This window comes from Plectropomus leopardus, chromosome 6, assembly GCF_008729295.1.
Source record: "Plectropomus leopardus isolate mb chromosome 6, YSFRI_Pleo_2.0, whole genome shotgun sequence".
Classification (NCBI taxonomy): Eukaryota; Metazoa; Chordata; class Actinopteri; order Perciformes; family Serranidae; genus Plectropomus; species Plectropomus leopardus.
The window spans coordinates 10,642,519-10,668,971 of NC_056468.1; the positions used below are offsets into that span (position 1 = coordinate 10,642,519).

The following is a 26,453-nucleotide window of genomic DNA, read 5'->3' on the forward strand; positions in this document are numbered from 1 at the left end:
ACACTAGATTCATCCCCTATGTGTGTTTTCTGTCACAATAAAAAGCGTGGCGATGCCTCTCAGTGCCTGTCCTGTCTGCCTGCTGTCAGCACTAAATGGCAGAGATAAAGCATGCCACTCGCCTCAATCTGCAGCTCACGGCTGGAATCTAATCTGAAAATAAAACACGATAATATTGTTTTAATGCCAAACTATTACGGGGCAGGGCAGGATATTGTGTTTGTATAGTAAAAGCCCTTCTGTTGTATTTATTGAAGCTGTCACGATGCTGCTAGCTGTTGATGTGCCGTAAAAGGTAAACAAAAAACTTTTGCCCTCACTACTTGTTTTTTCATTACATCTTTGTAATATTAAATGTTTATATTATGACAGTCTTGTTAACTGCTAAGTTTATTGTGGGGGGTCACGTAGCATAGCAGGCAGGCATGAACCTATGATGAACAACCAATTAGGCACAAACAGTGCAGACATTTTCTAGTAAAACTTAACTGAGTAGAACTGGTATCAACCAAATGCCACTTGAGACACAAATTTGCACACCAAGCATCAGTGCCTATTAGATATCAACTACAGCAGTTATTCTATTAAAATACAAAAGCGTATGATCATACCAAAAATAATTCTGCCTCTTCTTTCAGTTTTTCAGTAAATGCAACTGCAAACCTGTTAAAAAAAGGAACACTTCATTATCACCCCTGTTAAAGCCATTTGAGTAAAACAAGACTTTTTATGGCTGACACTAAGTTTTAGCCTTTTACATGGAATGACAATTTTGACAAAAACAGAGGAAAAAGCAGTGGTAACACCAGTAAAACACAAAGTCTCTGGGTAAGGCTGAATACATGAGAGCATACAAAACTGCTTGTGGTATGAAGGCAAAGGATTTAAGGATGAATACACCAAGAATACAAAGAGGAAAACAAAGAGAATATAGAGCAGAGAACAGTGGGGAGATATTAATTTGCGTGTGTGAGTGTGCATTATTAAATGGGCCAGCGGGCTGGTGACTGAATATCATGATCAAGGTTTGTGTGAGAAGGCACAGGCAGCGGGAGGTGCGTGGATTCACATGTTTGAAGTCATGAGACCTGGATCTTCCCACTTCTCCCAAAAGGCAATTATCCCCTCTGATGGATGCCTGACCAACTATTTTCATCATAATAACAGTGACACCTGGGTCTGACGTTAAGGCACAGGGCGGCCCTGGCGCCACAAGGGGTGTTAAAGGAATACTTCATCTACAAAGTGATCATTTGTATATCAATTACTCGCCCTGTATTGTGTTGAATTTGTGAAAAACTTTTTTTTTCTTGCAAGCCTCCATGGTGAACAAAGAATACCACAAACAAAGAAAATTCTTGATGAACTGAAATAACGAGTGTCACATTTAACAACAACAAAACTACATCAAACCACCCATTTACATACTCTCAAACAACTATAATCCAAGTCTCATTTATCCAGTCATATGCTCATTGGTAATTCATCAGGAAATTTCTCGTTTCTTTGTATTCTTCATCCACCATGGAGCCATGTGAGAAAACCACCAAGTCAATAGAAAAAATGTTCGCATTCAACGTTTCTGCAAACCACTGAAACTTATCCTCTCTCACCCATGCTATATTGAAGGTGTGGTTATGTTTAGGCACTGAAACCACTTGGTTATGGTTAGGAAAAGATCATGGTTTGGCTTAAAACACTCCACTTTGGTAGCATAAAAGCCGCTGGATGCGCTGTGATGTTTCTTTTGGTCGCCAAAAAACTACCTGTGTTGTTGGTCACTTTAAAAATGTTGACATGATACACAGTTAAAATGCAAATGGTACATATTCGTGCTTTGCAGAAACGTACAATGCAAACATTTGCTTTTATAGACTTAGCTAGAGAAAAACAACATTTTCCTAATCAATTAAATTTAAAATGTAATACACAAATGATAGCACTGAAACATGGTGAAGAGGATTGCAGACAGCAAAAGAGAGCTGCAAGCTGCAAACACTGTTTCTACACACCTCCCCCTGCAAATTATGACAGAGAATATTTCATTAGTTCAAAATATATTCAGCGCTCTATTAAAGCTACATTCTTATGTGAGTGCTCTAACAAATGTATTATTTGATTTTAAAACAGTAGCCTTACGTTGTAGTTAAAAAAAATGCAATTTTAATAGACTTTCAGTCATTTCATTCTGGCACTTGGCCTGGCACAGAGCAAGATACTGATAAGGCTGTGTGCACATTAAGTTTGCAAAGTTAAACTAGGTGAGAGGAAAACACACAGTCTGCACAGCTGGAGTTGGCCTGCATGTGTTCTGCCTCATCCTTTCATGCCAGTACTCCAGACACTGGAGGATCATGTGCAAATCCAGTCCTTTATTCTCCCACAGATAACTGATGCCCCTGTAAATATGATTCAAATGCTTTGCAACAATTCATGTTACGGTGACAATGATGTTCAATACTGCAGTAATCATGACATTCTGATAGTAATATGTAAAACAAAACCACAAGGATAAATGCTATCCCTGTATTTAAATAAGCCACATATGCTTGATTTATGGCAATATCCCATGTATTTCCCATAGCAACTTAGTGCTGTGGGAACTTATGTCCAAGACTTGAAATCAAATGCTTCACGAAATTAGAAGTGTTTGTAATTTAATGTGAACAGTTTCAGTAAAGAGGTGTGAAAGGTTATATTTACTTTCTGCCCACTCTTACGGATGATGAAATCTGTATACAGCCCCTGTAAGGCTGTAAGTTAAACATACTGTGATGCATTTTTACATATTTGGTACTAATAATTGATATAGTGTCTGTTATTGACAAATTAAAGTAACTGCGTGGCTACAATCATATATCACTCGCAACATATAACTTGTTCTAATAGATGCAAAAGGTGACATTTCTCATGGCATATTATTAGCTTCACATGGCTTTTTTCTGCAATGAGATTTTAAAAAGTCTCCTGTACAAAACAATTACTACATATCTTAGATTCATATAGTAGGTCTAATTCATGGTGTTTATTAGCATAAACTTATATAATAAACACATTTTTTTTTTAAAAAAAAAAAAGGCTGTGCAATGTTCATTCAGTTTGGAGCTTCTTGCAATTGATTGGGTTAAAATAGCAGCAACATCACCTGGCTTTCAGCAGAACCTGCTCCATAACCACACGCTTCTGCTCAACTTTCACATCTTCATTTATATCTGTTCCACCAAAGATAACGCCAAAGGGTACTTGGATGTCTGGTGTAAAGGTTAGACAGAAAACAGGAAAGGTCCTGACATTTGTGGCACAGGTAGCAGTATACTTGCAGGTCTGGTATTAGGTTGACAAACACAAATGACTTGTATGGAGATAAGCAAACAGATCGTATAACAGCAAGGATGTTTACCTAAGAGAAGTCTGCCGGCTCTAAACAGGTGAATGGCCAATGCACCCTCAAATGGAGGATTTTGTGATACTAGGTTTGCCACCTCAGCTGGAGACCGAAACTCTGCGGCATCTCTGAGCTCACATGTGTGTCCTGCTGATTCAATGTGGGACCTGAAATAAAAGAAACATAAGACTGTGGATGGCTGGTAGGAAGACAGGACAGTTAAGGGACTGTGCTCTATTTAGCAGTGTCTCTCTCAGGGACTTGAGGAACAACATGACAGGGTTCCTAGGGCTTAAGGAAAATTAGATTTAAGACTTTTTTTTAAATGCCCCTTCAGAATAGAATTGAAGATTAACTTTACAATAACCAAAAATGAAAAAAACAAACATGAACTGAAATCAGTCACTTTGGGTTTAGAACAATTTTGCCAAAATGTTTAATTCAACATAAAACAGGACATTTTGGTCAAGTTAAAAGCCATTCCTTGAAAAAAAAAAACCTTGTTAATTTTTCATTCGATTGGAGATTCTAAATGTATATGAGTGTTGTTGGTTCCTCTATCCTGATCTGCATGACATTAAATTGGGTAAATTATTTTTTAAAAAAAAGACATTAACAATTATTGTAAGATTTTATGATACAGCATCAGAAAAATGAGATTATAATTATCCATCTTCCAATGTCTTAGCATTTTTAAGTATTTTGACTGTTTGATTCAAGGCATTTTTATACCAATTAAGGTCTTAAATATAGAAAAAATGAATGTAATGCCTTGTAAGACTAAGATTTGCAGGAACCATTCATGACCCCACCCCTCCACCATAAATAAAGATATTTCACAGTTTCTGGCAATGAGGAATAGTGTAATATTAGAGATTTTCAAAGAAAGCGCATCTTTCAAACCCACTTGCAAATTTGGGGTTTCTTGGTTCATTTAAAAGAAACAGGGGGAAAAAAACATTTTAAGTTGAATGCCCCCCCACCCACCTTAAAGCTAAAACGAAACCTATAACTTCTGCCCCGTTCTGCAACACATCCTCCCCATTTATAAATAACCATCAGTCCCTAAACTATCTAAAAAGCCTTGAACAACAGTCACCAGTTGTGCTGTTGGTTTCATGCTGTTGTACACTGCTTTCTGGCTTAAGCTTCATCTTCCTGAAGATGAATGACGTGTTAGCTGATTTACTTAAGGTACTGTGTAGTAAAATACACTGCTATAATCTGAGGTAGCCCTTGTTAAGTTACCTACAAAGCTGCTGCCTAATCAACAGGTAAATTATAACAATCAACGGCTGTTTTAGCTAGCTACACTTAACAACAACGTAAATTACCTTATCCTCTCAGCTGTGGTGTGGTTCCCAGTTTGGGGGCTGAGACAAGCAAGAAAGAGTAATTTCATACCTTCACTATAGGCTGCTCTGATGAGCTAACTAGTTTACTTAAAACATTAGTGAAAACCTGTTGTGAGTAATGCGGCGGAAAGATCCTCTATGTGCTGTTTGCTCGCTATACTGACCACCTATCACATTTCCTGAAACCATGCCTGCAACTTGGAGCAAAGGCTAGCCTCGAGCGCCACAACGAAAGCGTATTACGAGGTGGCAGCAGTGCACCGATAAGAAAAGCACCCACGCTTGAAATGTTTACAAGTCCGTCTCCTATATGTCCCCCTGGAAACACATGACGGAAGCATATACTGTACAGCCACATTTCAGCATTTTATTTCTATACCAGAATGTGAGACCAAGTAAAAGTGGCCCACAGCACACTTCTGTGTCCTGACAAATGTGTAAACTGCAGAATAAGGGACAACAAAAAAGAAAAAAATATATAATAACCGCAGCACCACTTCCTTCTCTCGATTGTACAACGTCCTCGTCAGCGGAACAAACTTCCAAATCACGCGGATGGGCTGCTCCGGCTTTCTTTGCTGTGCACGTCGGGTAAATTTCTCTTATAGATCGTCTCCGGAGCAACACAAGTGCGACAGTTTGTTGACTGTGTGCTGTGTGTCACGCGATAGTACTGTGACACTGTTTTTTTTTTGTTGACTTCCAGTTCTCCTTTGACAAAGTGTTGATTTAGGACGTGACAAAGTTAAACATTTGAGCGGTAATAATACCTAGGTTAATGGAGATAGTTGAAGACTACTGGGACGTGCTTCAATAGTTAAAGGTAATGTAAAACCAAACTCTTACCAAGCTAGCGTCATGCTAACGTTAGCTTACTTCAGGTTCATAAGTTATTAGCGAAGTGCCTGTTTTACATGTGTTATGGACGGGGGGTCTAACTATAGCTGTTTTCTATGTGTAAACACCGACGACCACGTTTGACTAACATGCTTTACTCCTTCTGTATTCTCTATACAGGTTTGAACTCATACTAATCAAGAAGAACCTAAGCCATTAAGTTGGTCGAAAATGGCTAACAACAGGGATGCCAGTGAGAGCACCCCTCTATTGGACTCAGGCTCTGTGAGCAGACCCAAACCACCCTCAGTTTTCCAGGGTAGAAGACTAGCATGTGCAGCCATCCTGCTGGCTGAGTCACTGGAAAGGATTGCATTCTACGGCATCACATCCAATCTGGTCCTTTTTCTCAACAGTGACCCCTTTTACTGGCAGGGCACCCAGGCGAGTCAGGCGCCTCTGATGTTCATGGGAGTCACTTACCTGATTTCTCCATTTGGAGGCTGGCTGGCGGATGCATACCTTGGGAAATTCTGGACAATTGCTTCAAGTTTGATCCTATATTTTCTTGGCATGCTATTTTTCCCTTTCATTTCTAATGATAACACCAGGATACAGCTATGTGGTCCAGAGGGAGCGTTCCCTGTGCAACCTGCTGAGTGTCTGAACACAACCAATGGCGTTACCATTCCACCAAATGTAACCTGCCCCATTCGCTCCGCATATTGTGGCCCAGTAATCTATGGTGGACTTTTTTTAGTCGCTTTGGGCGTAGGTACTGTGAAGTCCAACATCACACCCTTTGGGGCAGATCAGGTAAAGTATGAAAAATTACTTTCAGATTGCTAAAATTGCATTAAAGGAACAGTGTGTAATGTTCAAGGGGTGTAGTGGCAGATTAAAATCAGAATTCCTTTTTCAGTATACATTGATCAGGAGGTTTTTCATGGGAGCCATATTAGCCACAGAGGTCGCTTCCCCTACAAAACAAACAGACCCTGTGGTTTAACGTAAAATCCAGATGTTCGGGAAGTTTTCACCAGTAGTCACATAATCAGCAGAAGCCTCTTCCTTCCAATTAAACGGATCATTTGATTAAAACAGAAAAAAAGCAGTGTCATGTTAAAAAAAATGATTAAAAAAAAAAAATCAGTGTTTTAGGGCACTGCTCATCACAGAGTGCTGTTGGCTAGGGTGGCCAACACAAAAATGCGAATGGCCCTATTTGGAGCCAGTGTTGTGTTTGTCCATTTTGGGCTACTGTAGAAACATTGCAAATGCAACATGGTGGATTCCGTGGATGAGGACTAGCTCCCTATGTACATATAAACAGCTCATTGTAAGGTAACAAAAACTCTGCGATTCTTACAGGGGATTCTAGAAAATGTACTTTTTCCATTTATGCCAATATATTCCCCTTAATCCTACACACTGTATCTTTAAGTAAAGAATGCCAAAGTAGACATGGAGTTCATTATAGGCTTGAAGGTCTTTGAATGAGATGCGTTTTCTGTCTTTGGCCTGTATAACATTTGGTATGCAGTGTGACAATATGGAGGTCAGACATGTGATGGGATTTCCTTTGCACCATGACAGTTCACTTGGACATGCATGGCCTTGATCATCGTGGCTACTTATATGCATTTCCACTATAAAGCTGACATTTTAGAGCATAATGTACAGTCAATGGCAAGCCCTCTCTTACACTCACTCATAGCAATATACACACACACAAACACAAAAGATGGTGGTAATAAGAGCATCTCTCAGTCTGCTGAGGTTATCCAGAAGCAGAAGAAGCAGTCATAGAAATGGTGAAGTTCATCAATAGGGTCATTGTTTTTCAGAACAATCAGAGTAAAACCTTTCAAAGGGGGCTGGAGGATTGAATATGATTAGTTCTTGAGCCCACTGCGCTCATTACAAGATTTTAACATTTCTGTCAATGCTCCTTTTGATCATGTTCCACACACACAATAGACAACATCAAACAAAATCCATACATTGGAGGGAAACAAAGGGGAACCACAGCAACGGATACATCTTACAGCAGCATGCAACATGAAAAGAACAGCGATATTGGAATAAACCTGCTTAAATTTACTGGTGTCAGTAACTGTCAAACAAAAGTTATTATAAACTTTTTTAGGTTTAAGATAACATGAACTGCATCAGTTAAATGCACACTTTTCCCATTAATCCTCCCCTTAATGAAAGTCCTAAACAAGTGGCAGTGGGAGCTGTTAATACTTGACATTTGCTCAGTTTAAATAAAATTGAATATTTCCTGTTACAAGCAGCTTAAATTATGTCTAAGAAATAATTGCACCCTCTTGCGATTGCCATAGTGACTATGAGTGTTTCTTTATTAATATGCAGCTTGATCATAGTAATCATGAAGTTACAGTTTTACCGAGGCTGCTGATGCATCTGTGTAGGCAGCTGGTGGTGGATAAATCTTAAAATTGGGGAAATGACATTAAAGCAGAATACAGAGTAGAAGACTGTAATGTCATTGTCTGACTCTCTTGTCCTTTTATGAGTCACTGCAGATGTACTGTCTATCAGCCTTTGATCACTGTAATATTTCCTGATCATATTCTGTATTTGATGGAGGGTCAACACTGAAGCAAGATAATAAATTAGTTGTTTGTCTTGTCCTGACATGACTAAAAGCTGGAGGGAGCACAACCACTCACTCTGATTGATCCTGTGCCAAAACTAAATGTAAGAGCTATAAAGGCACCCTGTTCTATCTATGTATTATTTTCATGTGTAAAGTAATGCAGGTCTTTGTAATACATGGCAATCAGGTGGTCAGTTTGAGGGTGATGATGAATTTTGTAACTGACACTGCACAACCGCAGGAAGATTTATGTTCAGCATTGGCTTGTGAATGCAGTGACATTATCTCCCCAGTAGTTAATTGTAGCTGTAGTGCTGCATCTTTTGTGCTCATATATAAAAGACATATCCACTTCATCACACGTTGATAAGATCTTTTCCTCCAGCGGGGATAACTGCATGGGGAATGGATCAGTGCCATTATGAGAATAATAATATTTGTTTGCAAAGACATTTGCCTGAATTTATTGCAGTTTTGGTACGCTAATGATGTAGGCTATCATAGCAAATTATGTAAGCAGATAAAGAATAAACAAAAACTTGCTGTTTATTTTGGTTTTCCCCCACCTAACTTATGAAAAAATCTCTCTTTGTGCCTTATACTTCAAGCAGTTTCATATGGCAGATGCAAAAGGATTTCCCCATTAATTATATTATTACCACACTAAATACAGTCATTTCCATGTCACGTCACATCCCCTGTGAGTTTCAACTTGTGATCATTGTTCCTCTTATATAGTGCAGTTAGTTTTTTGTCTTGTTTTGTCAGGATTTAATGTTTGAATTTTTGTTGACGAAAGCAACTGCAGTTGAAATGCATGAGATTTGCTCTTCCTGGATTTATAGTCCTCATGTGACTTTGAAAACTTACAAATCAAAGTGCTGATAATCACACTTCTTTTATGGCTGGAAATTGCTGCTAGCTGACTATCAGACTTGTATGACACACAGCTGTAGCAAATATTCAGAGTTCAAAGTCTTTTCTATAAGACAAGCCTTTTTTTACATTCTCCCTGTATGTAGGATCAGCTCATAATGACATGACTGGTTGCCATCATTCTGCGCTGTTTGTGATTTTAGGTCAAAGACAGAGGGCCAGAGGCCACACGCAGATTCTTCAACTGGTTCTACTGGTGCATCAACTTAGGAGCCATCTTGTCCCTTGGAGGTGTGGCCTACATCCAGCAAAACTTCAGCTTTGAGCTCGGCTACATCATCCCCACCGTGTGCCTCGGGGTTTCCTTCCTGGTCTTTCTCCTGGGCCGTACCGTCTTCATCACCAAGCCTGCTGATGGCAGTGCTTTCACAGATATGTTCAAAATCCTGGGCTTTGCCTGCTGTTCAAAGAAACCAAAGGAGCCCAACCTTCTGCGGTGAGAATGGCTTGTCGCCTCTGTGTGTCCGTCATTTTAGAGCATTTTTTATGTAGTGGTGGGAAAAAGATGATATGAAACTGTATTGTCAGGCAGTTAAAGTGGTAAAGTCATTCCCTCAATGACAAACAGCATGCTGACAATGGCTGTGTTGTAGCAAAGCATTCATCAATCTCAATGGGAAGGCTCTTTCCAACAGTGAAGCAAGTATATTTTGTTCATGACAAAGTTAAGTGGGATGGCGAATAACACAGCTAGGTGTTGTTGGTAGACCTTTATGTTAAAGCTGCCTTTGATCCCCCTGTATAATTCTTTTCTGAAGATGAATGTCTGGGCATTCATCTTCATTCCCTGTGGTGAAAAGTTATTCTGAAGTGCTGTTACTTGACTTTGAACCAAAGCAGCACAATTGGTTCAAAAACTTGACATTGAATATTTTAAGTTGGCCAATCCTGCAGCCTTTCAAGAATTCCATATTAAGACATTTTCCCCAGAGACGTGGATTATAGGATTTAGAATAAAGTTTCTTCCCTGTCTCTAGAAGTGCTTTTATTTAAGGGTAAGATGTTCACAAAAAAGGCTGATTAAGACTTGCACTTAAAGAGTTTAAAAGAAGTGTAGTCTGCATTTGGTTATTCATATGTTTATTTTATGTTATCAATCACACTGTAGTTTTAAAATAATATTTATTTTAAAGGTTATTTTTTCTCTTTTATTCCCACAAAGCAACAAACCAACACTACTAGACAGTGCCAAAGTGACCTATGGAGGAAAATATCCAGAAGAGAAAGTAGAAGAAGTGAAAGCCCTGGTGAAAATCCTCCCAGTTTTCTTCGCCCTAATCCCATACTGGACTGTGTACTTCCAGGTAAGAAAAGGGGAACTACGTCCCTTTTCAAAATGTATACATGTTATTCTTATGGTCTAAAAATATTAATAAAAATGGACTAATCTCTCCCAAATTAAAAAAATATAGTGCTAAAACTTACATTTGTGATGTCATCAAGTATAATAGTCTGGAGCTGCTCCATAGACAGTGAATGGTGAAAGGTGTTCTAGGCGACACTGAGAGCAGCCAGATATATGTTTTGAGTATATGGTTACATTTTATGTTTCAGAACTGAGAAAACTACAGCACAATAAAGTTCATTTGTGTATAAAAACGAAAACAAAGACTGTGGGGCCACCAAATCAGGCTCTTATTCATTGTCTATCTCCAGACTTTATGACATCACGAGTGTGAGACCTACTTCTCTGGTGTCTGGCTTTGCTTTGAGACAGAGTCGCTCATGATCAGAAATAAAAGCCCATTTCTCACTGCCGGTTCATGGTAGGAATATCGTGCCCTTATGCCGCCTTGCCATTCTGTATAAAAGGTACGATCACAGATTAGGGGGACAGAGTTGTCTGACCTTTAAGCTGGCATGGGAGATAGTAACAGTGCTGAAAGAACATCTGTATAAAAGGGACAGCCGGCAGGATGGGTGTGACTTTCTGATGATGTGTGATGTGTGCGACCCACCACGGGATATTAAAAAAGCAGCTGGCAGCTAACTGAAAGAAGAAGAACGGCAGCTGTGAATGTCTGCAAATTGAGAAAACAATAAGGTCAGGGAGCACCTTACCCTGGAAACAACATATTGGAATTATTAATTTGGGCGGTGTTCCTCTTTTAGTTGAATCAAAAATTTATGAGCTATGTTTCACATTTATTACTAAAGCTTTCTGTATGCAGATATGTACACGCCATGTGTTAATACGAGGAAAGATTATTGTCCGCTTCAGTATTGTTGAAGAATGGTTTTGTACAAGGCACCCTGGTGGTCATGAAGTGGAGAATTACCTCATGCTGGGACTCTAATCTCCTTATTGTGTTGCAGATGCAGACAACGTACATCCTACAGAGTCTTCATCTTAGGATTCCTAATAGTGCCTCGAATGTATCTGCTGACCCCCAACAGGTAACGTTAAGTGGATGCGCTCTCAATTTAAGTACCTGTTTTTTTGTTTCATTTAAAAAGTAGCAGCAGTGTGGTGACGTAATAACTCTCTTTAGTTAAATGCACCAATGTGGAGCTCAAACCTGCCCTCTCATGAGTAGGTTTAAACTAGATTTTTCACTGTTGACACTAAAGGAGTCAGTAGGTCACTGACACACAATGGTAGGCAACAGCTGGAGGCAGCAGCAAAGGTTGGTAATACCTTGGGGATTAAGTCACAACTTTACTTCACAGACTAATACCTCGCAGATTAGCAACCTGGCTGTGACTCTGCCTTTGCAGCAGCGCCTCCAACTGATTCCTCCTGACTAGTGTTGCTGCTGTACTTATGTCTGCCTCTGACAGAGTGTCTGTTATGTTCTGGAGGGCTTTGATGACAGTTTCCCCCCTCGGTTACTCCACATGGCTCCATATGGCTCCTGAAAAACTCAGAGGTGATGAAATGGGTTACTAGGAAGTGTAGTATGTATAGTGCACCTGTTCTTTTTGAACAGACAGTTTAAGTGTGCTGACTTCTTGGAAACATGAAGTGAAACACTTGCCTGTAAACCACACAATGTAACTTTGAGCTATATAAATAGCATGTTATATGTTCTCACATTTCAACAATATGCACACAGAGGCTTGTGACACTGAAACTGTCTGACATAGTTTTGTTTACTCACACCCCACTGTGTTTAACTGTGTTTAAGAAATACACTGGTGTTTTTTTTTCTTTCCCTTCACACACTATTTATCTAGTATCCAAAACAAAACTGAGCGTTCTCTGCTACCAGCCTCGACACTTCGCAACATCAAAAGGGAAGTGAGATTAGATGCCTCTGTGATTTGCTCCCTCACCTCACCTGACACATTTCAATGGCAAAGCTGAACAAATACTGTCTCTTCAAGCAAACAGAGCCCATACTAATAATAATAGCAACTGGGAATGGGAGGAGTGAACATGTTGTAATTTATTAGAATAAGATAAGATCCTTAGATTACTACTCTAACACAGTGGCATTTATTTTGTGTCTCCATGAATATACAAGTCATTTTTAGACTTTTTGCATTAGTACTGGTTTGAACTACATTTTGTAAAGTGTTTGTACTTTTAATTCAAAACTACTATTTTATTTCTTTGAGACACAGAGAAGTGGTTGCCAGCTTCTTCTTTTTTTTCCTCGTATTTCGAGTTTCCAGCCTGTAGGGCTTGGTATCGGTTGTGATTACCATTAAGGTATCGACCACAATAAAGCAATTCCAAGTAGTATTGAAACATCTCCAGTGAAATGATACCTGCATTCAGTCCTTTATGTGCTCAAGTCTAGAAAAAAAAGAAGACAGTTTGTATGGTTTTGTTTACTGCCAGTCACCACAGTTGTTAGATTTAATGCGACATGTGATCGGCCCCCTACTGCAACAGCTTCAACCAATACAGTCTGTGGATTGGTGTGGTGAAGTCAAGCATGGTGTATTTTAAGGATTTGGCACATCACTGTGCAGAGATCAATTCTGGATAGTAATGAAGTACATTGACTTAAGTACTAGTTTTTGAGTATCTGTACTTTATAAGTAAGTGTCAGTATTTTTGAAACTTGTTATTTTGACTCCACTACATTTCTATGAAGGTTCTCAGCGGATGATTTTTTTCTTTTCTAACATGCAAAAGTCCATAAACTGTGATCATGCTGTTGTCTGTGTGGTTTGTTTGTCGAAGTAGTGTTCCCGTTTCTCTACCTCACATGCCTCGTTGTAGAGTCAGGTGGAGAGGAAAGGTCAAGCTGTTTCACATTTCTGGCAATGCTGTAATAGAAGTTGAATTAATATACAGTTGCGAAAGCCATCGACATTGTTTGGTCCAAATGAAAGCCGATAGCTTAGATAGTCGAGTCCTGTTGTTGTTAATGATTGTTTTAATTTTAAGTTTTGATTCTATTTAGATATAATACCACAAAATGATGAGCAAAAAAAAAAAGTTAAATTAACCGAGCCCACAAATTATGACTTGTTCAATTTACTTGCTTCTACAACCAAGTCAGTGCATTCATTGGGTTGTTTAAGAGTCATTACGTTCTGTAAATGCACTGTAACAATATGAAAAATGCATTGAGATTAAAAGAGAAAAAGTACTTTGACTACTTTAGTATTTTTTAAAAGCAAGTACTCCATTATTTTAACTAAAGTAATAATTTGACTCAACAACTTAAACTTGTATTGGAGTATCGTTTGACCAGGAGTATCTATACTTTGACTCAAGTGATAGCGTTGTGTACTTTGTCCACCACTGGCAGAGATGCCACCAAAATATTTGAAAGTATGACTATACTATACGGCCGTGGTGTCTGGTGAACTGAATTCTTCTATTCATATTGGATGAAGTGGGGGGGGAAAGGTATCAAAAGAAGTACTTTGTTGTTATTTGAATTACTTAAAGTCCACTGTCATTGAAACTGGTGTCATTATTTTGGAACAATGCAGAGCCCTACCAATCTGGGAACCATGTTATTCAGTATATGTACATACAGTACATATGTATATAGTCCATTTCAGGAAGTAGAAAAACAGAACATCATGCCCACCACAGACCTGGGCCTGCTGGGACACCTCCTTCATTCATGCCAGGCTTTCCTTGGCAAAGGAAAAGTCTCCCTTAGCACTTTCTTTCATTTTGAATATGATAATGCGCAAACAAGGGAGGAAAACACTCTCTAAGGAGCTGCGTATAGATTGCCAGCGGTTATTCCGAGAAATGGAAATTCAATTTGAGAATAAATGATGCTATCAGAAGTGTTAAAGCAGAGACACATCGGGAGCTCAGATGGCACTTGGAATTTGAATTGCAAAAAACATCTCCAGCAGTTTGCAGTCTTTCATTGCTCCCTCAGTGAGATATTGCCTTAACTTGTACGTTGTGTGCTGCTCAGAATGGATTTTCCCCTCTGATTGATATTTCATCCTGTCTGTTTGCACTGTGTAATTATTCCTTTCATAGATTACACTTTGTGGTTCTACATTTAGAATTTGTGGTGGAAAGTGTTATTTATATCCAAACAGATATACTTTGTCTTGTATGCAACTTACACATTTGATAGATAAGCATATAAAAAAACTACTGCCACTACTTATCATTGTAGAAATAACAACATTTATAACTCTTCTACCTATTTCATAGTTATTTATTGAATTGACTGTGTGCTTTCTTTACTATGAGATATTTTCATTTTATTATGTTTGGTTTTGACCACCTGGGGGTGCCAAAGCAATACCAAGTCCAAAATGTACACACTCACATGCACACTCATATGCACACAAACACCCTGTGACCTGTGTTGCAATGCACTGACATTCTCTGTAGTTTTCATGCTTTGTTGCTTTTTTGCACAGTTTTACCTCATCTCTGTCCTCTGGATCCCCCAGATGACGTTCCGCTTCCCTGCCGCCTGGCTCACCATGTTTGACGCAGTGCTCATCCTCATGCTGATTCCCCTTAAGGACAAAGTGGTGGACCCCATCCTGAAACGCCGCGGCCTGCTGCCCTCCTCTCTGAAGAGGATCGCAGTGGGGATGTTCTTTGTAATGTGGTCGGCCGTGGCAGCGGGTGAGTGCAAAATCAGACGTGCTCTCTCTACACCGTAACATAAATTGGCAAAACAAATAAAGTGAGTACTTTTGGTTAATGCCACATGCAGTCAGTAGTCACAAAGTAGCAAGCAACGCAGCTTTAGTGCCACAGCTTCACTATTTATTCATTTAAATCCTAAATACTGTTTTTGTAGGACTTGGCTCTAATATATCAGTTCTTTACCAACAATGAGAATATATTATTGCTGCTGAGGCGTCTTTTAATCTGTTCTAAGTATGATTTACTGGTATTTGTCTGATCGTTAATGGTTGCCGTTTCTCATTGTGGGACTGAGAAGTATTAATAGTCCCTGAATCAAAACATCACTTTCTGCTTGGCCAAAGGAAAACTAGCCCCAGAGTTTTGCCTTTTCTCCTCGCCCTGCAGAGCCCAGGGGGAGCTGTGGCATCTTACTTTCCGGTCCTGAATGACTGCACCCGCATCCAGCAGCGCTGCTCAGTCCTATTCACTGCTAGGCTTTGGATTATTTTGGAAATAAAGTCTCAGCCAGGCCTGTCAGTGGGTGCTGCAGCATTGATACATCCAGGCTAAAATGTTTGAGAAACACGCCTGGAGGCAGGAAGAAAGCAAATCAGTAGCACTCCTGAGAATCAATGCACATTATATTTTCCACAACGACTGCCCTTTCTCAGATGCACAATACATCCGCAACATTGAATACGAACATGTTCTGTCATTAGTGACCTTTTAGATATTGACTGGCGTGCTTCAACCAGATTGCCAATTGACTGTTAACCATGCACTGAATCAAATCTGACAACAATTCTGAGGGATAATTACATTTTATTGTGAGTTTGTTAAATATTTTGTTCATACAAACTAAGATGGAGATAAATTAGGGAGTAACAAATCTATGGATGTTCAACATTATAAAAAAAAAACAAATAATGTAATCTGATTAGCTAAACCATTATTAAGTTTAACCCATTGTTTCAAAGGATTTTTACCAAGTGCTTCTTGAGTCCAGATTGAAAAGCAACTTGGTATGCTGCATGTAGCCCTGTGAATGCAGTTTGCAACACAAACACTTGAGCCATCAAATAAGATTATACTTACTGTATGTGTCATGTCATATTCACAATCTGGTAGTTTCTTAATCCTTGTCTGCATAATAAAGTTATAATTCTTGCGTCTTTATAGTCATCTGACAGCAAAATGTGTAAAGGTGGTATTTACTCGGTATTTAAATGTGCTTCAGTATCACTATAACTAAAAAGAAGCAGGGTGTTTTTTAATGGTAAAGCTCACTTCATGACACTAAGGACCTTTATAATCAGCTCAAATCCAAATTTACTTATTATTACTGGCTGATTCAAGAAGCTTAATATAAAATAAATGTTGAGTATGATCTTTACGTCGACATAGATTAAAGGGACGAGTACCCAACTAGTTTTGTTTAGTTTACTGTATTTTAATTAGCTATATGGCTAATTTGCATCTGTGGTCCCTGGGAGGGAAAAAAGTACAAAACAATACAGAGAGTACAACACGGACAATTAAAATCTAACAATTTGCAAGCAAAACAGTTTGCAAATTTACGAACAGTATATCACATAAAATACTTTATACAAAATATGCACTATATAGTCAAGGAACACAGTTGATTCCATACAGGTGTTTAGATCAGTGATCACATGATTTGTTTGTCTTGAGCCATATTTTAAGTGTTGTTCAAATAATACTTAAACTTGTGCATTCTCTGATAAAGGTGGGAATAGAGTTCCATGTATTTGCCGTGGTTCATAAAAATCCATATCATCCAAAAGCAGTTTTCCTAAACGTATTGCACTTTGAAACTTTGTTAAAGTGGTGGTGGTGCAAGACCATGAATCAGTTTATACATCAGGCACAAATCTACAAAAAAGAACAAAGAAAACTGCCAAAGGTCAATAAGTTATATTTTTGAATGATGGTACAATGATGAAAGCTTCTTGGTTTTTAAAGCAAGAATTTTAAGAGATTGTTTTTTCTTGTGTTATTACGGGAAAGAGAGAGAGGAAAGGGTGCTGGGCTGCACTTATCCCTCTGCCTTATATTATATAAACATGGAGAAGAGGAGATGAGAAAGTTTGCTGAGGGAGAGTCTTCAGATGTTCTAGCGAGTTATTAGAGCCCGACTTAGCCCATCAAAAACATCCTTTTCAATCAGAGAGCCGCGGTGAAAGGTCTATTAACCAAATCTAATGTGTCTACTTTTCGGTTTAAAGTAATATTTTCCTTTCAGAGGACATGAGCATTCCTGGGAGGAAAGGTGCTCTAACATGTTCATTTTCTGATGTTCAAAAGCTATTCAGGTATTTACTTTTCCATTTGGCTTCTTGAAAGAAAGTGCAATCCCTGCATTTGAATTCAGACTAAATGAATTCCAAATATTGCAGAAAGCAATTTTGAGTCCTAGGAGTGGAGAGAAAGGGTTTATGATGGTGCAGTGGTGTGGCCATTGGTCACAGAACAGTAGGTGAATACACAACTAGTGTGCAACATAGTTCTGACCTGAATTTTTGGAGTCAAATCAGACGACCGGATCAAATCTGTACAGCAGTAGACTGTGTAAAACTTGTTATTTAGATGCAGTATTAATGATATTGTATCTGCAACTAATTTTAAGAATTATTCATCCAAGAATATTTTGCTGAGCATGTGTGCTGTTTATCCCCAGCATTGCCTTTCCTCACATTAATTCAGTTACACACATTGACTCCAGGGAGCTGCCTTACAGTGTTATTATTACATTTTGAACTGCTTTTCCGTCAGCTGGCTTTCTGTGTGTCCTCAGTGCTTATTTGCATCTGTCCACTAGCTGAAATCATGTTGTGCTCAGACACTGACAAATGGAGAGCTGTGAACGACCAAGTGTGGCATCCTTTGCCCAGAGAATAGCCAGTCCAACACATCGCATTGTCAGCCCCGCCACTCTGTGTCCACAACATTGGCCACAGCACTGCTGTTCAGAGTTAAAATCACTTTCATCACCGCGTGCAACAAATGTGCAGGAATTTGTCATGATGTCGTTGGTGCAGCGATATTTCACAGGATTTCATCGTTTGCTCTGACATTCGTGGCATGAGGACAGCTGGACCTCCCTTGTAGTGCAAAGGGACAACTGAAGACATGCTGTCAGGCGGACAGTGCACTGTTTCTGATCCGCAGTCCCAGACTTCAGCCACACACTGGGGTTAGCTCTGAAAAGCTGCGCTGACATTGCTTTTGAAGAGATTTTTTTTAAGCACATTTTTATCACATTCTCTTAACTTTATAATCTTCTTTGGTTGAAGCTCAATGGCTTTTAGGTGTCCAAAAGCATCTCTATTTTTCATAAAAGCTGGAGAAGAGTTGCCATGGATCACGCTGGGCTGTCTGATGTGTGATGCTTAGTAAAGGGGGGAAAAAAAAGGCAGTAGTGTGTTTATAGTGCAACTCTTGCTCTTGGCAGACCAGTGGCCACACTGCCTGAGATGGACGGCTGGTATTATAGGATAGCCGGATTACAAGGCTACAACTCCTCTCAAATACAGCATTAAGTGTAGTTATGATAGGAGGCTGTCTCTGGGAGTTATCTGGAAATAGCCGCTGGTTACATGATAATAGCTCTATCGAATAAAGCTTTTAGCAGGCTGAAGCGGTTGATGACAACTCTTTGGGTCTTATTATTTAGCCTTCTGCACTGGTCCATTACTAACTGCCATAATATGGAAGTACGCAGATGTGATCTTAATGAAGTGGTAGGGTAGTCCTAAAACTAGTTAGATGCTTAATGGAGTGTCACTGAATCCTCTAAGTCTGGCAGTGTTTGTTGGTGTCATGGACTTTAAGTACTTTAACAAGCGGCTCTTTTCCTGACTGAAATATAGAGGCCCTAAGATTCACCCCATGCCCTGTTAGTTTATGTTGCAGAAATTTAGATTATATACGTGTGTGTGTGTGTGTGTGTGTGTGTGTGTGTGTGTGTGTGTATGTGTAGTGTTTTTCTTTTTGTTTGTTTGCTTTGAATACTTAATTATATATTTTTGAGGTTGTGGGTATAAAGGCAAACATAATACAACAAGGCAAATTAAATTCCAAGGCTCAAAAAAGAAAAACAAATGAGAGAGAGAAATAAAAGAGGAAATAAAAATGAAACATTGAAAGACAGACAGGGACATCCATTTTAGTTCACAGGTAACAAAAATGTTTTTAAATACAGTATAATAATATGCACTTACATCTGTTCAAGTACTGAAGTTACAACAAGTCAAAAAGTGCATTCAAAAAGACTTCAGCAAACTCTTTGAGAGGACTGTAGGTTAAAAAGGAGTTTTTGCAGGCTTTGCTGACATTATATCACAGTTTCTCATATGGCAGAAGAGAGAGCACCTCCTCTTACCACTGTAAGAATTAGAGTGCTGTATTTGACTCCCACTTAAAAAGTCTGAGCCAACAGGGAAGCAAATAATATAGCATTTGCCTGCAGAATTGTGACCTTGCATTTTGAGGATGGTATACCAAAGAAGGCTGTGTTGTGTGAGGTGTTTTAGGACAATGCTTTGTCCAATTTTTCTTGCATTTGACTGTGCCTTTATTGAGCTCATGTGCATCTTTTCTGTGTCTGTCCTCAGGTATTTTGGAGACCAAACGGCTGGAGATTGTCAAATCAAATGGTACCATTGACCAGGTGCTTGGCAAAGTTACATACTACGCTGCAGATTTACCCATATGGTGGCAAGTGCCTCAGTATGTGCTGATAGGAATCAGCGAAATCTTTGCCAGCATTGCAGGTAAAGTCGTTTCACATCTCCTGTGTCTCATTTACCGCCGTGGTCAGGTAGACATGATGATTCAGACTAACAGTGAAATACAGTATCTTGCAGTGGTCTGATTCCCCTTCACGCTGAGCCACTCTGGATAGATTGTACGCTGAAAAATAGCGCCCGTTTGTCTTGCAAAATGCAATGAAGACTAATGTGTAAACTCTTTTTGACCAGTTTGTTTGATTCATCGCCAGCACCAGCTTAATTTGTTTCAGAGTAAATAGCCCAGAGAGTCAATCGATAATTGATTATCCTGATTTTCTCACACAACTGCAAGACATCGCTCAATAAAGGGAACATTTTATAAATAAGGTGTGGATTAAGTAACTTTTCAAAACTGAAATGATGATGAAAGCTGAGCCTTGAACCAGCCAGTGACCATCAGCACATAGGCGCTCTTCCTCTGCCTGTTGTCCACACAGATACAGTAGATAATAAGATGAATGAATGCACAGACCTAAACCTAACACCGCACTATGTATCCCTGAGGGTAGAGTCAAAGTGGCAGCACAATTAACATAAGAACATTAACTTTTCACCCCCATGTTCAGTCAGCTGGTGTGTTGACATTTACCACCATGAACTTAAATATATACCAGCATATGAAATAGTAATCACAATGTGAGCCGTGCCTTCTCTCCCACACACACCCACACTCTAGAGAGATAATTCTGACAAATTGTACCGACATACACTCTATTGCAAGTTCAGCTCTTAATTATCCAATTAGTGCTGACACACTATTCAAAGGGACGTAATACACTTGAATACACAGAATATGATATGTTTAATTATCAGTCCAACACTTTAAGGGTGATGACAGTTTTATTTGCATATAAACCAAAGAGGCAGTGAATGAGCTTTAAACATCCTTAAACGAATGTTATGCATCAACTTCCAATTTAGAAGCGTTATACTATGGACTCTAGTGATGGCTGGAACAAAGGAAAAGTCACTGGCTTACTGTAGTGCTGCATTCACATGGAATCAGAGCTGGAAGACGACAAAGCAGATATCATTTTAGTGGACGAGAGTGGATGAACAATGTACAAAAACCACACGTATGCCTTTTGTCACTCATAAACTGGTGAGAATGTGTCCATCTGACGCATCTTTCAGAGCTGGCATACACACAGTTTTAGCTGAGATCCCTGCAGGTGATATGATGTTTGCCAATTTCACTGATTGTAATAATTTTTTTGCAGGCTACACTATGTTGTGTAAAATGTCAATCAAAAGCACATTTATAAATATAACTTTAGATCATTTATAAGTGATACATTTCATCATCATTTTTATTGGCACACATCTCCCTGTTAGTGATGGTTTAATGTTATTCTGTGAAGCACTTTGTAAAATCTGTTTTAATATGATAGTATGAGTTAATCATTGATCATCTTTCTGGCGGTCAAAAATCATAATAATTGAGATTTTACCGTGACAATGGTTGGCAGAAATGTGATGAATTAATGGCAAAGACACTACAAATCACAACAGCCGTGTGTTATTACAGCTGTCCTGGCACTGTTGGAGAACCTTACCAAAGATAGTGAAGCTACAATTTTTTATTTTTTTTTACCATCTTTCTTACTGACAGGTTGAAAAAAATGGTGGAGGGGCACAAGTAGTGATACGCAAACATGGTGGACTGTGGGTGTGGAAATGATCGAGGTTTATTGAAAGCATTTTTATAGGGGTCATTTTGCATAAATCATCAGCAAATCTAAACAAACATAGACATTATCGGTAAATAAACAACTGTAGTATGAAGATAATTAGTGCATTTCCAGAACTAAAACAGACAGCGTTCTCTTTCAGGTTTTTTATTATTAAAAATAACACAATAGAAGAAAAGGGGTTAAAAAAAAGAGAAACAAATCACCCAACCATGAAAACCAAGACAAAATCAAAGGATCCTATATTTACTTGATAGTGAAAATCTGCAAATGGCATCAAACTGTTATTTTCTTCAAATACTGAAAAAAAGCTAGTCAGAAGGCATCAAATAAGTTCACCTGCTCATTTCTAATACATCTTATCCTCTCCACCTCAAGAGTCCTGACAAGATCATCAAGCCACGATTTAACATTAGCAAATGCTTTTACCCTTCCAAAACGCCAGCAATATGATCGAGATTTATATAACAAAATCAGGCATACAAACGTCTTTCCAAATCTGACTAAAAGAATGCATATGCGTATTTTAGCTTTGTCTATACACACAGTTTTAATCATTAATCTACATAGGTTTATGCATCTGGTCCCTGAACAGTAAAATAGGTGAGCCCGGCAGAGAATATCAGCAATGGTAACGGTAGACATTCAAAATTAAGATGTTTGTAACTTTTTTCCATGAAATGTATAACTAGATGTTAGGCAGCTCCCTCACACGAGGCAAAACCAGGTGATCTGAAAAATATTGACATTACTAGAAAATTACATGAAAAAATAAACTTTTTTGATTGTTTTTTTTTTTTAATCTACTTTTTTTTCTCAATTTTTTGTAAACAATATGCCATCACCATTGCAACATATCCTGCCATTCCGTTGGACTGTTTTTTTTTACCGTGCCGTTGTGAAAGTATTGTCTGTCTACCTTCTACTGATTGATTCCATGTGAATGCTGCATAAAGCCAACTATATGTTACTGTGCTCCATCTCGTTGATGTGCAAGATTGTCCACAATGGTCCTGTACAACTAGAGATATTGCTTCTATGATATGATCAGTATATATATTAAATTTTTTTAAAAAAACAGCAGGTGAACGATCGCTCACTGTAGAGCACAAACAAAATTTGATTAATCTCCATTGGGGTGGCAGCCAAAGTTCCAGAGGTAGATATCTCAAAACCTTGGCACAGTAAGCCACAGCTACCTGCATGACTTGATATCGCTTAAAGTGAAGTGAAGTGAAGTGAAGTTAACTTGGGTATATTAACTCTTTCTGAAAGCCCTAAGTTTTGTAATAATCCTCCTTATTCATTATTTTGTGACCTTAGAAGCTGTCCTAATGGTTGAGATCCTTTGGGAATAGCTTTAATCTTCATGGAAAGAGAATTTCCTACAAAATATCACAGTTCTTGGATTTTTTTTACAGCACTTGGAACAACCTTTAACAGCAGGAAGCTTGAGAATATGGCCCAAGTCTGATATGTATTCAAAGTTGTATTACTGGTGGTGCTCAGGCGGTTCATCCCAGTAAATATCATCCAAAGACACATGCTCATCAATATGAGGCCACCCATAATCGCTCACTGAAAATGTAGCAGTGTTTGCTTTCCCCAGAGAAATAGATTCCCTGTTCTTCTCTGGAAAAATGATTAAAAAGAAAAACATTGAATCAAAGCAGGTCAGAATAGTTCATGCCACAGCTGACAGCCGCAGACTTCTTGCTGATACTCTCAGGGCTGAAAATGGCTCAGTAAACTGGCTCTGTTTAAAAAAAAATCTTTTTTGAGCTCTGACCTAAACAGGAAATGCCGTTTCATTAAAAGCTATGAGAAGTAATGCCGTATTGCCCGAGTAATACAATCATGTGACAAAGTGAGAAATTGCTCTTGTGTTGTATCAAATTGCAGCTGCAGAGTCACTGAGGAGAGCGAAAGCAACAGCGACAATATTCTGTTATATTAAAAAAGGGGAGTTTGTATCTGTGAGAAATGCATAGACTGTGATATAGAACATTGCAATGTGGCAGCTGTGGGCCTCTTTTATCCTACACTATACACACACAACAGAAATCAGCCTTGTATTGTGTTTATCTGTTTTGTGTCTATAGTTTTTCGTTTCTCCCTTCGTATCTTTTCTTCTACGGTCTCTACAGATCATGGTTTCAGGCCTCAGTTATCTCACTGATTTGAGTTTGTTAAGGCCTGGAGCCATGATTGAGTCATTCTCCTATTACTACGGGTCATGCTGTTGTAGGCTCTTCAATATAGCGCTCGCTTTATTTCTATATCAAGAGTGAAGATTGAATCATTAATATTTAAGACTTTTCTTTCCTCTCACCACAGTGGAACGATTATCAAGCCGATCCAGTCACTGCAGGGTGTTTGTACGAATGAACATTCACATCCGTCATCTTTAGGTTTAAAATCCATGGATATTGAAATGTGTTTAATAAGCTTGGGTATTATAAACCCCCTGAACAGAACTCCATAAGGCTTCTATAAAACACATGGAATTTCCACAAAAACTGCCAGCGTCCCTATGAAAGTCAAATCCAGACATAACAAAGCTATAGGGATCCTTAAAATAAACTTACTCTCCTCTCTCCCTCTATACCATCCCGCAGAGCTTACTTCAAGGAAAATTGGCTGACAGAAATGTGACATATGTCTGGTTTAGAGGAGTATTTCCCCTTAGTCTTCTTCTGTTTGAATAAATCTGTTTAAAACCTCCGGTGCCGTCCAACATTCCTCGCTGCAATCCCTAGTCTTGTAGGAGGATGGGTAATTCTTTGCTTGTACACCAACTGAGTTTGTCTGCTTTCAGGCAATAAGAATATGCAAAAAACTTTTGCAAAATGATTCCCTACAGTATTTTTAATTATGTATTGCACTTTTGAAATGTTAAAGGCTAATGTTTTTTTACCAAGAAAGAAAAATCACCCCTCCAATGATGCCCTAGGGAGGAAAAATGATATATACATTTTAAATTCCGTGCCTTTTTTTCTCTCAATAATTCTGCCCTTTGGTTGAGAAAGGTCAAGATCACTCTGATTATTTCATGAGTTATTTGTTGTCACCGACAGACAAGAGCTGAATTTCACGTAACATTATAATGTTGGTCTGTGCTGTCCCCTTTACTGTGCAGAGCTGCATCTGGGAATCTTCACCAACCTTTGCAGTCGCTGTGAGACGCATAGCTATTGACCAGTGTTTTTTGCTATCAAAAGGTTAGCTTAGGATATAAACAAAAGCGTCGTTGTGAACTTTGGTAAAGGTCATTCACATTTTCTATTGAATAATAACCTTATGTTTGTCATGCTCTTATCTCAATTCTTTTCTTCCGAAGCATTTTTTTTGCACAACTAGTGCAGGTATCTGTAAGAAAGCCGTTCGTCACATTAATTTGTGCTATGTCTCCCTCCAAGGAAGGTCTTAAAAGGCAAATGTATTTAACCGCAGCTCCCTAATCTCTCCTGACAGATGTAGCTATAGGGCCTCATTTGAAAAATCACATGTTCGAGGTGCCATGAAATTATCAATGTCAGCTTGCAGGCAGACAGATCTCTAGGCAAAAAAAGACACACATTTGATGTTTTTTCCTCCTCATCTTTCTTTCTCTTTGGTCCCATGCCCATTTTCTCACTCAGTTTTTTCTCTCATGACACAGTAAATACTGAGTGATGTATTTTCCAGAAATTACTGGTTTTCGAGACTAGTACCAAGCACTGCAGATACCCAATAATGGCACCACAGACCAGCGCCACTGTGAAAATTAGCTGCCAAGTGGCTGCCGAGGAAGCCTTTTGGTCTCACATGCAATATTCTGACATGGAAACAGCCACAGTCAACGTGTCACAGACAGACAGAGCACATGACTAGATCGCATGATATTACAGGTGTACCTTCTTATGCTTTCTCTAAGAGAGAGCACATTTCACCGATACTTACCTACTTGCGTTGGCTTTCTGTTAAACATAGAATTGACTTGAAAACCCTGCTTATTGTCTGCAAGTCACTCAATGGTCTAGAACCAAAATATATCGCAGATCTGCAGGGACTGGTCAGTAAGTGGTTCCCAGAGTTCAAACGAAATGTAAATAACAGCTTTTAGCCATTAAGCTGCCCACTGCTGGAATCAGCTCCCCTTGGACCTAAGAAATGTCCTATCTGTAGCCATTTTGAAAACTAAGCTTAAGATTAGCTAAGCTTCTCTTTTCTGAAGCTTTTTATTAGTTTTCATGGTACTTTTATCCATTTTATCAATTTGGTTTTTAAAGTTGTATGTACTTTTACAAAATATTTAACTGTGTTTTTATTAATCTGATGTTATTCTTATATGTTTTTAAAATATTTTTATTTTTCTTGTCTTTTGCCCGTAAAGCATAATTTGTATAATTTTATTATTATTATTATTATTGCCTTGCCATTATGTGCTTCAGCTTTTAGCATTTAAACAAATTTTCATGATTTTATACTGCACATATTCCACAATAATTCAACAAATATCATTTTTTTACCTTCTTTGTTGCAGGTCTGGAGTTTGCATATTCTGCAGCCCCGAGGTCCATGCAGAGTGCCATCATGGGGCTCTTCTTTTTCTTCTCTGGGATTGGCTCTTTCGTGGGCTACGGTTTGCTGGCTATTGTCTCTCTCAAGGAGATTGGCTGGATGTCATCTCACAAAGACTTTGGTAAGAGAATAGTAGTTTATACTCTCATAATGTGTGAAATCATTGTCGCAAACCACACACAAGAGACAGAAAACAACAAATAAAAGCAGCTATTAGTGTTGGGCAG

The 26,453-nt window shown here is 38.7% G+C and overlaps 2 protein-coding genes across 3 annotated transcripts in view; one reads left to right on the forward strand and one right to left on the reverse strand.

The window, feature by feature from the left end:
* glt1d1 (glycosyltransferase 1 domain containing 1) overlaps positions 1 to 5,076 on the reverse strand; it is a 29,657-nt gene extending 24,581 nt beyond the window's left edge. The window contains exons 1-4 of one of the 2 annotated variants that reach the window (XR_006105900.1): positions 4,720 to 5,076; positions 3,401 to 3,552; positions 3,146 to 3,251; positions 612 to 663 (exon numbers count right to left, since the gene is read on the reverse strand). Coding sequence is in view for 1 of the 2 variants with exons in the window: in XM_042487969.1 (XP_042343903.1) it covers positions 612 to 663; positions 3,146 to 3,251; positions 3,401 to 3,552; positions 4,720 to 4,787 (378 nt within the window). In the remaining variant the exon portion in view is untranslated. The remainder of the gene's footprint in view (positions 1 to 611; positions 664 to 3,145; positions 3,252 to 3,400; positions 3,553 to 4,719) is intronic. The other variant, XM_042487969.1, reaches the window with a different exon arrangement.
* Positions 5,077 to 5,379: 303 nt separating this feature from the next.
* Positions 5,380 to 26,453, forward strand: part of slc15a4 (solute carrier family 15 member 4) — a 32,661-nt gene continuing 11,587 nt past the window's right edge. The window contains exons 1-8 of the mRNA XM_042487887.1: positions 5,380 to 5,563; positions 5,758 to 6,393; positions 9,283 to 9,575; positions 10,302 to 10,443; positions 11,456 to 11,536; positions 14,975 to 15,155; positions 19,796 to 19,954; positions 26,189 to 26,347. Of these exons, the coding sequence (XP_042343821.1) occupies positions 5,809 to 6,393; positions 9,283 to 9,575; positions 10,302 to 10,443; positions 11,456 to 11,536; positions 14,975 to 15,155; positions 19,796 to 19,954; positions 26,189 to 26,347 (1,600 nt within the window). The 5' untranslated portion in view covers positions 5,380 to 5,563; positions 5,758 to 5,808. The remainder of the gene's footprint in view (positions 5,564 to 5,757; positions 6,394 to 9,282; positions 9,576 to 10,301; positions 10,444 to 11,455; positions 11,537 to 14,974; positions 15,156 to 19,795; positions 19,955 to 26,188; positions 26,348 to 26,453) is intronic.